An 18423-nucleotide genomic window follows, 5' to 3' on the forward strand; every position below is an offset into this window, starting at 1 on the left:
TCTGTTGGAAAAATAACAGATTAGATTATACTTTAGGGCATCTAAATAAGATCAGAAATAGAGTTATTCTTTCTTATCCCAAGATAATCATGCAAACAAGCCCTAAATATGATGATCCTCAATAGCAGCCAACAAAGTTCTTATCCTATATGAATTTGCCTAATTCAAACTTAAAGCCTCTTTATTCCCCCATGAAGCCATTGCTTGTGATAATATGTTTTTTAATTTAACTATGCATTCCATATGAAGAGGTAATTTGCCAGCATTCAAATTCATTTGATAATTTGAAGTTCTGCTTTTAACAGAGGAGAAACATTTTCTATCCACCTTCTTTACATGTTTATTTTTTTTTAAATAAATTTTTATTTTGAGTATAAATATTAAAAAAAACATAACATAACATATACACAACAAACATTTATACAACATATAAACAAAAAGATTATGTTTCCTTCTTAAGCATTTTTTCAAAGTGACATTCTACTTACCGTATTTTCCGGTGTATAAGACGACTGGGCGTATAAGACGACCCCCTACTTTTCCTGTTAAAATATAGGGTTTGGGCTATACTCGCCGTATAAGACGACCCCTCTTCCAACGCACACCAAATAAAAATTAAAAAACATCAGATTTGATTTCAATATGGTAATTTTAATTCAAATGCTTATGACACGCAGGTACTTAGCAGGAAAACTGTCACTTATAAACATAAGGCTGTTTGTCATCAAACATGTCAACATAAAACAGTGCAATTGGATTAAACTTTTCCTAATTCACTCTAAAGCTGAAAGGAAGGATAAGACAATAAACACATGGGAGCTGCCATGCTGTTTGTTTTCTAAGCTGTCAACCAAACTGGAACTGATTATGATAGGAGGAAGATAACAAACAATAGAGAGCCAGTGCCGGGCAAGTCCCTGGCGAGTCAGTAACGCCCATCATAACTGCAAGCTATTTTTACAGGTTTTGCTGGTGTGACAGTTTCCCTTTAAAAGCCTTCAAAATCCTCCTGTTCGTCATCTGATATCATAAGTACATCAAGGACATCTTGTGATACATTTGTAAGGCAGTCATCATATGGATCTAATTCTGTATCAGATGGTGTGGTCTCAGCTTCGGCTTCCTCATCATCTTGCCACAAGTAGTCGTCCTCCATACCATCTAATGAATTTGATATGCCACACTTCTTGAAAGACTTGATTACTGTTTCTGCATCAATATCATTCCAAGCTTTTATGACAAACTTGCACAAAACATCCAACTGTGGAGCACGCATGTTTCCTCCTTTTGTGAATGACTTTTCACCGCTAACCATCCACTCATTCCACTGTTCTCGAATGCGATCTTTAAATGGCTTGTTTAGGCACACATCCAGTGGCTGTACCAACGATGTCAATCCTGCAGGAATAACTGCCGCATCTGTGTTTATTCTTGCAAGCCTTTGCTTGGTGCTGGGAGTTAAATGAGCCCTGAACATATCCCACACCAGTAGACTACGTTTTTGAATAAGTCCACCTGGTCGCCTGCTCCATATATTATCAAGCCATAGCTTTACCCCTTCTTCATCCATCCAGCCTTTTTCATTCACATGTACAAAACAACCAACAGGGAACTTTAGTTTCGGCATTGTTTTTCTTTTAAAAATAATCATTGGTCTCAGTTTGGAGCCATCAGCTGTGCATGCTAGTACCACTGTAAAACTGGACTTCTCATGTCCTGTTGTTTTAATTAAAATTGTTTTTTCACCTTTTGGATGGACAGTTTTATTTCCAATCATATCAAAATTCATTGGAGTTTCATCCATATTTCCGATACTACTTAACGCATAGCCATGTTTCTTGCGCTGTTTTATTACGTATCGGTGGAAACTATTTACTTTGGCATCAAGATCTGCAGGTAATTTTTGTGCAATTTTTGTCTTTTGCCTCAGAACCAAATTATGCCTTTCCAAGAATCTAGTACACCAGGATACAGTGGCCTTAAATCTGTTGCTGTGATCTGGGTTAGATTTGGCCCACTGAAGTGCAAACAAACGTATTTTATTTCGTGTCACTACATAACCGTTTTGGCGATGCTCATTCACCATGTCTGCTACATGTTTTTCGAGTTCTGGCCAATGTGGGGTGCCTCTTCTTAATGCACACTTACCCCTTGGCATACTCTTTAATGCTTTTACATTTGCTTTCCAGTCCCGAACCATCTTTTCTGTTACTCCATATTGTCTTGCAGCACACAGTTATTATGTTCCATGGCAAAGTTTACAACTTTAAGTTTAAAACCGGCTTCATATTTCTTTCTTCTTGCTGGTGGAGCCATGATGGGGTCTTGACTGTTATATTTGTATACTATACTGTATGTACTGTTGCTGTACTGTATGTATTGTTGCTGTACTGTAGAGAAAGGTAATGGGCTACGCTACGTGTAGAGGCAAGAGGGCTATTTTGTACCAGGTTTTTTTCCTTCACCCATGCAGCCTTGTCGAGATCCGCACACTTCATGAATCTGAGTTGCTGGCACTGACTGATGACATTGACAGAAAGCTGTGCCAATCTAGTCAAGGCTGCATGCTGCTGAATGCTGGAACCAGCTGGCTGCTGAGCAGAGCTTCTCCCAGGCATCTAGGGGGGTATTACCGACGCTCCGACTTCCCCAGCTGACCCCCACTGATGGCGAGCTCCACCGGTCTGGGGAAGTCAGAGCGTCGGTAATATCCCCCTGGATGCCTGGGGGAAGCTCCGCGCAGCAACCAGCTGGTTCCAGCATTCCAAGGCGATTCCAAGGAGGTCCACGGTGAAAGCGGTGCAGCGGTTGACCTGGGCCAGCGCCTTGCACACCTGGCTCTGCGTCTCCATTATGAGAAGCTCCATGCGACTTTGCATGTCTCCGCCCCAGTTGCGCAGCTCTCGCAATCCGCTCACCGGAGGAGCCATGAAGTGCTCGCACCGCCTTGCCAGATCTTCCTCGTCCTCCTTTTCCCACGGCTTTCCTGTTGTAATTGCTGCTGCTGCTGCGGCGCCAAGCCAGGAAAGTGCGCTGCGCATTCCCACCCTTCGCCTGCGAGCCCGGGCGCTGATCCGGATGGCTGCAGAAGGAACCGGCCAAGGGTGGGAGTGCGCAGCGATCGACTGCCGGGCGGTTCTTCCCGTTGGGGCGATGGTGGGGCGATCGGCGCCGATCGCTGTCACCCACCATCGCCCCAACGGGAAGAACCGCCCGGCAGTTGATCGCTGCGCACTCCCACCCCTGGCCGGTTCCTTCTGCAGCCGTCCGGATCGGCGCCAAGCCAGGAAAGTGCGCTGCGCCGGTGCCCAGTTCCTTCTGCAGCCATCCGGATCAGTGCCCGGGCTCGCAGGCGAAGGGTGGGAGTGCGCAGCGCACTTCCCTGGCTTGGCGCCGATCCGGACGGCTGCAGGAGGAACCGGCCAAGGGTGGGAGTGCGCAGCGATCAACTGCCAGGCGGTTCTTCCCGTTGGGGCGATGGTGGGGCGGTCGGCCGATCGCTGCCACCCACCATCGCCCCAACGGGAAGAACCGCCCGGCAGCCGATCGCTGCGCACTCCCACCCTTGGGCGATGGTGGGTGACAGCGATCGGCGCCGATTGCCCCACCATCGGCGCCAAGCCAGGAAAGTGCGCTGCGCCGGTGCCCAGTTCCTTCTGCAGCCATCCGGATCAGTGCCCGGGCTCGCAGGCGAAGGGTGGGAATGCGCAACGTACTTTCCTGGCTTGGCGCCGCAGCAGCAGCAGCAATTACAACAGGAAAGCCATGGGAAAAGGAGGACGAGGAAGATCTGGCAAGGCGGTGCGAGCACTTCATGGCTCCTCCGGTGAGCGGATTGCGAGAGCTGCGCGACTGGGGCGGAGACATGCAAAGTCGCATGGAGCTTCTCATAATGGAGACGCAGAGCCAGGTGTGCAAGGCGCTGGCCCAGGTTGACCGCGGCGCCGCTTTCACCGTGGACTGCTGGGAAAGGAAGGAAGGTGACCCGAATTCCGGGGTAGAGTGGGGACGCGTTCCTTTCTCGTGGGCCGCGCACTGCCTGGCATCTCCTGTAGGTTGGAACTAATTCGGAGTACAGCTTCCCCTCAATGTTGCCGGCGCTCCCAAAGTGTCATCGGTCAGCGCCAGCAACTCAGATTCGGATACCCGGCGTATAAGACGACCCCCGATTTTTGAGATGATTTTCCTGGGTTAAAAAGTCGTCTTATACGCCGGAAAATACGGTATATTTCTTCACTTCTCCTTAATCTAATAACATTTTTTTTTTAAAATCGGTAATATTTCCCCCTATATTTTTTGTTTATTTCTCATTTTTACATGTTTATTTTAAATGATTCTAGGCTTTTCTTTTCTCTTTTTTCCTAAGCAATAATAAATAAATTTATCACCTTTCCTCATAACTAACTTTTTTTTACAGGCGTACAATTATTTGTGTAACTTTTCCCAGATCTGGAATATGCACTGACCAAATGTAGTCAGGTAATGGATTTAGACTAAGGCAATCTAATTATACTTTCTTATTTTGATCTTATCACTAAGCCACATTATTAACAATCCCAGGGGGAAACTTGTAGTAATCCCGCAGTAAATGAAATTAAAATCTAGCGATATCTTGAAAACTAACACACTTACTATGCTATAAACTTTAGTGAATTATAGTCTATTGTGTCTGATACATTAAATGTAATCCTAAACTACAAATATTTAAGTACCTGGGGAAAGATAAATTGTAAATAGTCAGAAAGGAAATCTTATTACAGTGGCCATTTACAATATGATTTAACAGTAACAGAGCCACTGGATCAACAGGCAATTTGTAACCATGATATATGACTTGGTATGGTGAGTGGAATTGGGGGCATTAAATATTATGCTATTTTTTTTTTGATAAATAATTGTTCAAATGTTTAGATAGTGAATATTTTTAATTTTCGCTGTCCCAGAATTATCCTTCCCTCCCCTGCAAAAAACTTATTTTTGGCTTCTCTTCATCAAAGATTGCTCATTCAATTTATTTATTTAACACATTTATGTGGCCACTGGCCTAAACAATGGAATTCTGGTGATCTGGCATATTGTATGGACATGCAGATGTCCACAGTAGTACCAATAGTGAGAAAACAGGCATTTTATTCAAAGCTGAAACAATTGTGGATAATTACTAAGTGACTAATTTTGATGTCCAGATTTGTAAAAGTATTACTGGGTATGATATTTCACATAATTCATTTTTTTAGGCAGAAAAGTTGTGAATTGGGATTTCTCATTCATGAAATAAGGATGGTATTCTGTGGAAATCAGTGGTTTCTCATCTGTGTAATGTGAGAACGGAATCCATATAATCAGACAACACAATATACTGTGGGTGCCCACTTATCTTGGTAAAACATTTTAAATTATTGTGAAAACACGACAGAGAAATGTCAAATGAGCTTTTCTACCTGGGCAAGGGGAATGAGTAACCTCACATGATTCGTGTGCCATTTCTTGAATTAGAATAAACATCAAAGTGGGCTTTTGAGTACATTTGTTATTTTATGAGATCTTAGATTGTGGCTGGCATCTCATGCTTCTTTCCTACTTGGCACAATCTATGAAGGTCTTTTGTGTGTGTCAGACTTGGAGTCACTGAAAAAGCTTTGCTTTTGGTATATGCACTCGGGAAGACACAAACAAACAGGCAAAGTGATGAAAGCCAAGAGGATGGCAGCTGTCAAGGCATCAGGCAGCTTGTGCCATTGGAAGAGCATTCTCCACAGTTCCTTTTTCCCTGATCAGCATATTGCCTCTTCTACTTTTATTTCCTTGCAGGAAGTTATATAACCACAGCTAGGAAATCTCAGGTATTTGAGATTCCTTTGAAAGTTAATGAAAGACCAGCAGGAAAGGAAAAGAATCTTTCAATATTGCAATATTTTGTGTTAATGTGAACGTGTTTCTCTCAGGGCTGAGGAATAAAGAATGAAGAAAGAAAAATACCTGCACAAGACTTTAATGAATCTGATCCTTAAAAAAAAAATCACCACTGAAATTTCTCTTTCACTCATCAGCTGAAGAGAACAGAAGGAATTTCTATGAATTTTTAGATTCATTGCTCTCCCTCTTCCTTATATATTATTTTCATTGAAAAAAAAAATGGCTCACAGCCCCTTGAGTGATGCATCCAAATTAGCTGCTTGTCAAGTTTGAACTGACTGAGTCGGTGCACTGATGAAAAGAACTACTAACAGCAGGAGGGGGGAAAAGCTCTATTTTTGCATTAGGGATTGTAATGATAAAAAGGGATGCAGAGACAAAGCACATGGCAGAAGCATATGCACTAAAAGTGCATCTGAAATGACAGCTCTGTGGGACTTCCAGTGAGGGTTCATGATAAACTAGACATCCTTAAAGAAACAAGGATAGTATTGCAGCAGGATCAGAAGCCAGACGGTGAATTCTGGGCAATAAAATCTCTCTGGAAAAAACAGAGATTGTGAAATCGCCCATTTATACTTTAGACAGGTGTCCCTTGGGGGTAGATGCAGAAACTGAAATTTTTGTGGTTGACATATTAGTCTAGGGATTTCAGTCAAGCTTACCACCATAATGCAGCCTATATGGACATAAGGTTTCTTGAGTCTCATTTCTTAATCACTTTCTAAATTACTTTTTAACTGCTTTTTAGCTATTGGAATCTTTGTAATGACAAGGATGTATGTATATATGTATGTATGTATGTATGTATGTATGTATATGTATATGTATATGTATATGTATATGTATATGTATATGTATATGTATATGTATATATAATCTATCTATCTATCTTTAGCCAGGTTCTACCTACGTAAACCAAGATATTATGCAGCCCTAGTTCAGTGAAATCGCAATTCACTAGTTTCTGGGCTTTTTTTTTTTTTTCCTTCTGGCAGCCAGCAGACCCTTCTACTGGCTGCCAGAAGAAAAAAAAAGTCCAGAAACTAGTGAATTGTGATTTCACTGAACTAGGGCTGCATAATATCTTGGTTTACGTAGGTAGAACCTGGCTAAAGAGAAATACACATAAAACCTACGAAAAAGAAAGAAAACCAAATATTGTACCTTTACAGGGAGGATACATGAGATGAGGGTGTGGCTAACTGATGAGGCCTTATAAGGCCAAAATAGATCTATCTTAGTCTCCCAATGGGAAGCAAAGGGTCTGCTGGCTGCCAGAAGGAAAAAAAAAAAAAGCCCAGAAACTAGTGAATTGTGATTTCACTGAACTAGGGCTGCATAATATCTTGGTTTATGTAGGTAGAACCTGGCTAAAGAGAAATACACATAAAGCCTACAAAAAAGAAAGAAAAACATATATATATATATATATATATATATATAGAGAGAGAGAGAGAGAGAGAGAGAGAGAGAGAGAGAGAGAGAGAGAGAGAGAGAGAGAGAGAGAGAGATTGAGATTTGAAATAAGATTTTGAAATTAATTATAAGAATTCTGTTGTTCTAAATTCTTTTTTTAAAAAATGATAGGATGGGAATTTGAAAGTTAGAAACTAAGGGGAACAGAAAGGACTAAAGCTTACAATTAAAGGAGAAGAACACTTAAATTTGACTCACTGATTTTAGAATGGAGAAAAATACTGTAAAATTGACATATTGAAGAATATATGTGAACAATGGACTTTGAAATTAATTTTAAGAATTTCTGCTATTACAGATAAACTGTCGCTTGAAAGATGTTAGGGAAGAGGAACATGTTTTATCGATAAGATAAAGAATGATATGATAATGGATTTAAAATGACAAACTAAATGAATGATATGAACAAAGATAATATATTGGATATACATATAAACTGGCTGATATCTTAATAATTGAAAGGGGTATACAAATAACAAACCAAAGGAGTGATTTGGATAAGTTACCTATATTAGATTTACAAAAGAGATTTATTACAGTTTTGAAGGCTTTGTGAAAAGAAACAAATTAAAAATGAAAAGAAATCATTTTTCTAGGACATTTTCTAGGACATTATTTGAAAGGATTAAAGAACAAGCTTGTTGATAGTAAAAGGAAGAAATATAAAGTTGGTTTATCTGATCAAGGTTAAAATAAATATGTTGTTATTGCTGGTAACCCTTAATGGACTTTTGATGAACAATGAGGCTTTAAACATTTATTTATAGTTAACAAATCAGATATGTGAAGAAGAGGTCATTTGTTGTACTTTAAGAGAAAGTGATGAGCTACTACAATTATCAAAAGAGATTAAATGTATAAAACTTCAATTGACATAAATTATCAATTTTTAAAATTTTATTCAGAATTATACAGTAAACCAAAGAATATATTGAAAGAAGATACAGAGGACTTTTAAAATTAATTTAGCATATTTAGATGATACACAACATCAACATCTATTTGCTCTAGTATCTGTGGTAGAGATTAAACAAATAATTTTAAAAATAACAAGTGTTAAAATACCAGGCCGAGATGAGTTCCCTGTTAGGTAGTATAAAACAATCATAGATCTTTTGGTACCAAAATTTTGTCAAGTATATGAAGAAATATTTGATAACAGAATTTTATCACTGACATTTAACTAGGTTTCTACCGGTATGACAGTTGTACCAAAAGCAAGTAAGATAATACTCAGTGTTCTAATTATCATCCTGTCTTGTTGATTAACATTGTTGCAAAGATTTTAACAGCAGTGTTAGCAAATGGATTGTAGCAAGTGATATTGTTTGTTGTTAAGAATGATCAAGCAGGGTTTATAAAAATTAGGCAGGCAGCTAATAACATTAGGTTAGTTGTAGATCTAATAGACATGAATAAAAATAAAGATCTATTTGCAATTTTATCATTGGATGCTGAAAAAGGCTGAAAAAGCCTTTGACAAAAGGCTGTATTAGAATAGAATAGAATAGAATAGAATAGAATAGAATAGAATAGAATAGAATAGAATAGAATAGAATAGAATAGAATAGTTGGTCCCTTCAGAGTTGGAAGGGACCTTGGAGGTCTTCTAGATTTCTTTTGGAATTCATAAAATGGATTAAGTTATTATATGGGTCACCTACACCTAAAGTGAAAATTAATGGCATATTTTCTCCTGCCTTTCCACTGTTTAGAAGAACAAGGCAAGGATATTTCTTCCATCCATGCTGCATGGAACCCTTGTGCTAGACACCACAGGGAGATCTATGGAGTAATAAACAACTCAGTTGAACATAAATTTGTTTAACTTGCAGATGACATTCTTTTGTTTATTTTTAAACTTTGTATTATTATCCCAGTATTTATACAAAAGGTGCCTTTAGTAAAATAATAGGATACTCTATTAATTGGCCCAAATCAGAATGGAGGTAATAATTTGGTTACCCATCCACTTAAGGAATATTGATTCTGTATTTATATCAATTCTATTAAATATATAGCTCCAAATTCAGAAAATCAAAGCCTCTCTCATTAATTGGTAATTACATTTTCTGTAAAGATATTTTCAGAATTGAACAACCCATAGGAATTTTGTAAACAAAGATTTTTTTTTTTGAAAATATTTTCCAAGCATATAAACTGGAATTCCTCTCAGAATATGAATTAATCTGAGAATAATATTCATGTTGACATTGATCACCTTTCTCCACAGGTTAAGGTTTAATGATTCCCATCTATTGATATCTGAAGAATCCCCACATTTTTCTTTATATTACTAATGTTAGTAATCATTTTAGTATTTAGTTACTCAATTATATCCTTTGGTATAGGAGCCGTGGTGACACAGTGGTTAGAATGCAGTATTGCAGGCTAACTCTGCCCTGCCAGGAGTTCGATCTTGACAGGACTCAAGGATGACTCAGACTTCCATCCTTCTGAGATGGGTAAAATGAGGACCCAGATTATTGGGGGAAATATGCTGACATTGTAAACTACCCGGAGAGTGCTGTAAAGCACTATGGAGCAGTGTGTAAGTCTAAATGTTTTTTTTAAAATTGCTATACCCATAGTTAGATATTTCTTTTTCTTTACTTTATTTTTATTTTTTCTTTCTTTTCTAGTTTTTTTCCCTTTTTCCTGCATGTTTTCCTTTTATTCTTTTTGAAGTTTGTATTAGCTCCCACCATTTTAATTGTAACGTTTAATAAAATCTCTATAAAAATGACGGCTCTGTAATTAGCTGGGCCAATTCAAAATTGGTTAAATGGGCCTTAAAGTACAGAGTGTTGCAAAATGATTCCCTTTAACAAGAACAGGAGAAGTAAATAGCCCTTCTTTGCTGGGAGCTTTTAAGTTTACATTCAGCTATGCATGGCCCTTTATTCAATTTAACAGTCGCAATCAGGACACTTCAAGTGGCTTGCATTTTTCAACCCCTTCAGCTGAAAGGGGCCTGGCTGAATGGTACGCACGTACAAGTTAGAGCAGCTGCGGTGCCATTTCTCTCAGATGCCTGGCTTACTGAGAGACTGAACGCTGCGGGAATTCACCATAATTTGCAGTTGCAATGCTTGTGCCAAATTTGTAAATTGGAGGGTTCAGAAATGAGCTCCTCTTGTTCAGAAAAGCCATGCCAATTACAGTCTGAGTTAAATTCGCTGGGTAAAGCTTTTCTTCTTTATTTACCCATTTGATGTACACCCTACCTTTCTCTAGGAGATCAAAGCAAAGTATGTACCACTTCCTCCCCCATTAGCCATTCCCAACATTTTCTGCTTCTCTTCCCCCTTTCAAAATTAATCAGGGAGGAGATTAACTAGCAACAGAGAAAACAGATTAACTAGCAGCAGATGATAGACAGTTGATCTTTAAGTTCTTTCTCTGACCTTGGCAACAAAGAGGAGGTTTTTCAGTTTTAATTTCCTGTTTGAATATACCAAGCCAGGAGGAAGCAACAGTTAAAAAGACTCAGCAGCATTTCTAAGAGCACAATGGAGGATCCAGAGCCATCGTGCCATCAGGAACAGTGAGAATTTTCTCTGCTTCCAGCTGATGCTCCTCCTAAATAGGTATATTACATGGAAGGCAGCAGGAGGGAAAGGGGGAATAGGATTTTTTTTTGGTGAGAGCTCATAAAATGCTCAGGAAAAAGAGGTTGTTAGCCTTTATGGCAATCAATGACTGAAAAATTTATGCACCTGAATGAGCAATGTAAAATAAACTTTCTATAAATCCTTCAGCTATCTAAAAATACATCTTCAATCCTATGCTGTTGCATTAATGAGTATGTTCTCTTATATCATGTATATTTTGTAATATGACAGGTAATTAAAAAAAGGACTGCAATGCTACAGAGATTAAATGATTAAAGCATTCCGACTGACAAAAATAGTGCCACGATTAATCAATCAGATTTCCTTTTTTTATTTTGTAAAAAAACGACGCAACGGTTGTACCAAAACTGCAGAATGCCATTTTATTATTTAAACCTCAGACGAGGGTTGAAAGAAGGCGAAGGAATTCTTTATTATAATAATCTCTCTTTTAATATGCAGTTTTTAAATTTTTGTCAATTGTTTTATTTACTTAATAAGTATTCTGAATAACTGAATAAGATTCCTTTTATTGGAAAATGGCCCCTAAATTTTTATTTGAGAGTTCACTTTCTTAGTGGGGAAAGAGCTTGTGAGGTGATTCAGGAGGGGGGGGTCACTTAATTTTTTGGATAACGGTAGAGGGTTACAGTAGACAAGGCAAGGATAAAAACTGGTTATACTGACATCATACCTGAGAACAAGGCTAAATTTTTTCTTTTTCTTTTTTTGGTACTTCTTGGATGGGGCTGATATTGTTCTTTGCTGTTTAAATGTTAATTGCGCTGGAGCTTTGATTCCTATTTACTGAAAACATTGAATCACAACCGAACTATACAGAGGGTTTCAAGGACCACAAATCAAGTGGCTTCAGGGGTGGCAGCAAAAATGCTGGACTTCAGCCGGAGAGATGGGAATTAAAATCCCTCCTCAGCCCCAGAGCCCAAGGATTCTCTCTGGCAAATCAGCATTACAAAGGTGGAGAAAATAAGAATGTGTGTTATGCAGCCCTGGGCTTGTTGAGGAAGGACAAGATATTTTAATGATAATAACAAAACTTCAGTCACCAAATAGGGAAGCTGTTCTGTAAACATCACTTGGAAGTACCCTTTTAGGTAAATTCCTGAAGTTTATTCATTTGTTTTTATACCTATTCATGTCTTCATGTATCTAGGTGGTTTCATTTTCAAGCTAAACTGCAGTTAAGAATGATGTCTGGAGATGCATGAACATGAGAAGTAGTATTTACAGTTTTAAATAAAGCGATTTAATAGTGACCCAAACATAGTGGTTCAAGACAACCATGGATTGGGGAAAATTGGGAACAGCAACATTTGGAAAGCTGTATATTTTTCATCTCTTAATATTCAGAATGACAATGAGAGTTTCACTATTGAAAAATTATTTCCTCTGATTATTTCTCCTACCTAGAAATGTTGCTACTGACGAAATACAATTTATTAACAGTCATTTCTTACTTATCCTTACTTTCCCACCCCCAATCACACTAGGATCAAGGTTTAAAGGGAATGCCATTTCAGCCATTTCATCATAGGCTCAACTGAGCCTAGTGGTGCCCAAAGTGCAGGATGTTGTTTTTCAACCAAATAATTCTTCTAAGGTAAACTGCATTTTTTATGTCTGATCTTTAAAAAGCTCTCTGTGTTGTGCAGGTGTATGTTAAGGAGGAAGGATTGGACATTATTATTTAGATGGAAAACCATCAGGAAATAATGGAGCTGCAGGATTGACTGGGAATTTACCGGTAAAAAAAATTCCTGGAAGAAGACAGTGCCAAAACCATTTCCAAATTGTTTGCCAAGAAAATTATATGGACATATCCATGAAGCTGACAAGAATTAAACATAAATTGACAGAGGCTTTTACATTTCCTTTTTCTCTTTCCTCTCAAACTCCCTGCTGCACATACAGTATCACCTAATTATATACTTTTGGCTTTTCTTGTTTTCTTTCTTGGGAACTGCTGTTTCCTAAGCCAGGGAACCCATCACTGCCTATGATTTTTCCATTCTTAATATTTTCAACTTCTGATTCTGCTTCCCTCAAGACACTGTTATTGCTCTCTCCTTTAAAGCATATTCTAATAATTGCGGCATTCCTACAAGTGCGATCTGATCAGCTTTTGCCTATTCACTTGCCCACTGCATTTCTACCTCTGAAATTAATTCATTGGAACCTACTACTCTTTACAGTACATCCCCAAGTATTGTAGCGCTCTGTCTTAACCATTGTTTCAGACCTTAATACTGTCTTGCTTTCTTCTTTGCCTTAGTTCCACTTCGTTGTGATTGCACTCCCCTCCAATCAGCTCCTTGGCTTTTTCTTTTGACCTCTCTGTCTTAGGGCAAACTCTCCAATGAACTGCCTTATGTATTACTGCCCTCATCAAAATCTATTCTGTCTCCCCTTGATCATCATATCCTTTTCAAAACTGCAATGACCTGAATTCATAATATTTTCCTGTGTTCCTTTACTTTTCTTCTCTAATGATATCCATCCTATTGATCCCATGATAGACGTGTTCCAATTTTCAAGTTTAAGCATACATAACTAAAATAATGAATATAATTTCTTTAATTACTTTGCTCCACCAGCCCTTTTTCCTCTCCTCCAGTGTGTTAAATGTTCAATTTGAAACTCCTTGGGATCTATATTCTTTTATTCTCCAAGCTACACATGTGTGATCCTTTTTAAGCTGGACCTTCACTTGACCTCCAAGTGGTATGCTGGGGGAATGCATAAAGAACTGGTGGAGCTAGCATAAAAATAAATCTGATTTGGTTTCAATGTAATTAAAGTTAATATATTTCATATTCTTCTCCCTTCTGTCTCATCAGAAAGTACAATTTCTGGTAATTTCAGGAGGAGGTCTGCAGTAAAGCCTAGTGTTAATCTCTAAGCGCCAGGCATAATGATGCTAATTCCATAATTTTAAAGATGACTAATTAATGTGATATACTGTAATTGGGAGATGTTTTCATATGCTAAAGCATCAAGTGCAGGTTCTGTTCATATGAAACAGCCTTATATAGTGTCAGATGAATCTATCTCTGGGTTATATTGGTCATGTATTGCAGCACTAATCCAGGCATGTCCAACCCACAGCCCATGGTCCATATGGATAGCTAGTAATATGGCTCCACAAGATCGTAAACTTGTGTGAGACAACCAGGCTGAGCCCGAGGGTGTGTCAAATGCATCATCAATCTGGAATACCTATGGCCCCAGAAGAGTTGCAATTCTAGGCCCCTGTTGACACCAATTCTCCTTGACTGTTAGTAGTTCAGATTCTTGTGTAAAGATAGTATGAAATAAACTTGTAGTACTTTTCAACTCATCCTGGTTCCTGACTTCTTGCATCAGACAAAACCTATCATTACCTGATTTATACACATTAACTATATGATATATATTTACATGTGGCCAAGGATAATTCCTCTTTACTCAATATGGTTCAGCCAAACCAAAAAGTTGGAAAACCATGATCTAACCTGACCAGCAGTGATTCCTTACAGACATTCTCACTCTTGCTACCCAGGTCAAAAATGGAACCTGAGAGTATATCTATGCAAAAGAGCCATTTTCTCAGCCAACTACAGGAACTCTTCTAAATCACAACTATATTGCTAAATATTATTATTTTTTATATGAGTAACGCTACCCTGCAGCTTTTTAAAGAATTAATGTAAGTCTGCCATCTCTAAAGTTAAACATATGGATTGTTCAACATTTTAAAATGATTTTCTTTACACTGCAGCTGAAAGGAAGGAAGACTCTTCTACAAAGTGGGAAGGTGGAAGAAAAAAGTCACGAGGGGGAAGAATCCCCCATCATTTAAAAGGTAGGTGCTGAAAGTAATGGGATTTTGTGCAAGTTATGAATTTTAAACCACTTCCAGAAGCTATGTTGTTTAGAGCTGGATATGAGCTGTTCCTGGCAGAATACGAATAAGGGGAGTATTGGAATATTGCTTTGGGTCATTTTTTTTTTTTTTTTTGCTTATTTTCAGTTTCTTTCTTTGACTTTAACTTTTTTGAAATTCTGGTAACAAATTAAACTCTTTTGAACATTTGAAGAAAACAGTGGGGAAATATCAAGCTTTACAAAAGGAGCAATTGAGGCGCCAGAGTATTGTAAAAGAGATGATATAAGGTACACAATTTTCATCCTCTGCAGACAATATGTTCTTTTATTTCTGTTTCCCAAACCAGTAAAAAGTATTTATCAGTTTCTTGTTCTTTTGTCATTTCGCTTTTTAATGTTTTTGAATTTGATTGGCTATATTGCAGCTTTTCTGCATTATATTCCCAATGTGACTAGTAATTTAGTTGGATCATAATCCCAAGAATAATCTCAAAAATCCCACTCACCACAAAACATATTATATGCAAGAGGAGCTGCAGAGTTGGTGATCAGAAGGGAGGAATGAAAAAATAATAGATAGCAGTTTTAAAAACAATTTCTAACTCCCTTGTGAGTTGATAATATTCACATTAAACACTGAGTGCCAATGCGTCTTCTGGAAAGAAATGCCAAATAATCTAGGTCAGACTATTTGTCCATGCAGCCCAAGGATCAACCCTTGATCCTTCTACCTAGAATGTTGACTCCTTATTTGCAACCTATCATAGTTTTGCCTCTTGTTTATTTTCTAATGATGGTGGAAGGTGATTTTATAAAGGTATTTAGGCAAAGGGAGTGGCACATACTAGCAGTCCATATCCATGGAACCTTTAATCTGAGCTGTCAACAACATTATTGTGCAGTTGGCATCATGATACAGGCAAAGAAGCTTTACTCCAAGATGGTGACTGCCTATCCTGCCCAAAGAGTTTAAGTGACCATTGTAGTAATAGTAAGCTATGCTAGTTTACTGCTTGGCAAGATTGCTCCTGAGTTTTCTACCTAGCTAGGAAAAAAATGAGATACAAACTAAATAATCAACAAACAAATCAGAAAGGAACATTGCTGATTACAAGAATATCATTTTAACAAAATAGTGAGTTAAGAGGAGACCATAGGCCATATACCATGAGCTGCCTATTTAATAGCTCCATTACAAATTCCAATCAATATTTGCTTCTTTTGCTTAAATCTGTAGGAAAAAAATATCCTGGATAGAAAATTGACACATGCCCACATGAAAATTGTTGCATTGTGAATCTATCTGTTCTTTCCCCCAAACTTTTAATCATCATTTTCTACTCCTTCTACCACAATGATATTGGCTTGGAGCAATTGTTAACCTTTTCATCCCATCCTCTGTGTTATAAATAAACTGTCTTGAAAATGTTTAGGCTTACCTATCAGAGAAGTCAGTGATGAGTAGGAACTGACTCTTCTCATCTTGTCAATCGTCTCGAAAGACAAGATATATTCTTCATTTTCAGGGCTGCCCAAGGTGCTGCTGGCGCTGCTGCTGGTGCTCAGATTTCCAGGGGAAAATGCAACAGAGCTTCCAGCTGTTGAATAACAATAAGGATGCAGACATTGAACAAAACACTTATGCAAGGACTACACTCAATAAAGTTTGAGTTGCATGTGGAAATTTGAGGGAGAAGGGATATACTTGGTTTTGCAGTAGTATCTATTAGCCACATGCAGAAATCCTAGTGATTGTAGTGGCATTAGTTCCATCATTTTGTCACCAGGCTCCATCTCTCTGAGGCTTAGCCTGCTCTAAATAAGTTTTATTTTAGAAGTTAACATACCGGTTCTGTCTCTATTCTTGAAAAGTCAAAAAATACTATTTCAGAAGGGGTATCATATCATCTTCTTGTTTCTCTGTGTCATATAATATATATGGGTATATGCATAATTTTGTATTTATTTATTTATTTTGTCATGTTTATGTAGTGTATATTGGAGGTGGTGACCCTTTGAGAGCTGTATGAAACGAAATTTCATTTTAATGTATGCCGATCAGTGTACATTCGAAGTGACAATAAAATTATTCTAACTCTAACTAACTAACAGTATGCTCAGTAATGGAGAAACAGAAGATCATACCACTGTTAATTTAAATACTAAAACTTATCCGACAGCAGAAATTAGCAGACATATGCAACTTTGTAATATGGAAATATTTTGGGGATGCATGAATGATTTGGGAGTCCTGCCAGATACATGTTTTTCTGTAAAAAAGTGGGAAAAGATATGTAGAAAAGATTAAAACAATAGAATTTAAGGAATAATAGGTGCGGGAGGTTTGCTGGTTTCATGTCCCTCCATCAAGGAACTGGCTATGTCCTAAAAGCTACATGTGAAAAGAAACTCATAAAAAGAGGGATTTTTTTCCTCCATCTCTTTTTTCAGGGCTGCAGCTACCTGTTTTCCCTGCAAACCTATCTATGGGTTGAAGAACCTTTGGGATATGGTAGCATCACGACTTGCTTCTAGATAAGGGAATATACAAGGTGGTCCTTTAATTATGACCACACTTGAGCCCAAAGTTTCCATTGCTAAACAAAACAGTTGTTAAGTGAGTTTTGCCCCATTTTATGACTTTTCTTGCTGCAGTTGTTCAGTGAATCACTGCAGTTGTTAAGTTAGCAACATGGGTTGTTAAATGAATCTGGCTTCCCCATTGACTTCCCCTCATTGATCACATGACCTTGGGATTCTGCAATCATCATAAATACATGCTAGTTGCCAAGCATCCAAATTTTGATCACGTGAACACGGGGCTACTGCAATAGTTATAAGTGTGAAAAATGCTCATAGGTCACTTTTATCAATGCCATTGTGACTTCAAACTGTAACTAAACGAATGGTTGTAAGTTGAGGACTGTTTGTAACTGAAAATCAGATGAAGTTATTACATATGTATGCAACTTTGTTATAGCAAGATTTTTCCCCCCTCTCTCTTCTCTTTCAGCACTCGTTTTGGGAGAGGCACAGGGACTATAGTCGACAGGACAAATATATCACTTTTGCCAAGGAATATACTTCTGGTCATGATTTTCAGGATCCGATGCCATGTCACGCTATTTACAAATAGTAATTAGAGACTGTCCACTTTTAACTGTGCCATTTCTGCTGTAGATCCAAATGCACACATGGTATAAGGTTATATAAATATATATATTTTTAAAAACGAAAAGTTATCTTACATTCTTCATTCAAACTGAGATTCTGCAAAGACTTGTTCAAGTTCCTTGCTGTAGTGACTGCTCGAATATTTCCATAGGAGCTGACAGAACGGAGTTTTGGAGTACATGGATTATCTCGGACTGGAGTCAGACTTCCACCCTCTATGAAGGCAATAGAAATATTTATTCCCGCAAAATAGTAAACAAGTAACAGTTTCAAATAAGTCAATGATAGTAGCCACTGCTGCCCCTTAGGCAAAGGTTTATTATTTATTTATTCAATTTATTTGACACCTATCTAG

General features: G+C 38.1%; 1 protein-coding gene and 1 long non-coding RNA gene across 6 annotated transcripts in view; one reads left to right on the top strand and one right to left on the bottom strand.

Moving 5' to 3' along the window:
- RPTOR (regulatory associated protein of MTOR complex 1) overlaps positions 1-18423 on the bottom strand; it is a 420799-nt gene that overhangs the window by 84564 nt on the left and 317812 nt on the right. For all 5 annotated transcript variants that reach the window (XM_060688771.2, XM_060688770.2, XM_087887079.1 and 2 more), the window contains 2 exons: positions 18143-18283; positions 16334-16492 (listed from right to left, as the gene is read on the bottom strand). In XM_060688771.2, the coding sequence (XP_060544754.2) occupies positions 16334-16492; positions 18143-18283 (300 nt within the window). The remainder of the gene's footprint in view (positions 1-16333; positions 16493-18142; positions 18284-18423) is intronic.
- LOC132711003 (uncharacterized) lies at positions 10846-18132 on the top strand. The gene is made up of 3 exons (XR_009621734.2): positions 10846-10985; positions 14788-14871; positions 17908-18132. It is a non-coding gene; the product is annotated as an uncharacterized LOC132711003 (long non-coding RNA).

This window comes from Pantherophis guttatus, chromosome 2, assembly GCF_059756535.1.
Source record: "Pantherophis guttatus breed Tessera chromosome 2, ASM5975653v1, whole genome shotgun sequence".
Classification (NCBI taxonomy): domain Eukaryota; kingdom Metazoa; phylum Chordata; class Lepidosauria; order Squamata; family Colubridae; genus Pantherophis; species Pantherophis guttatus.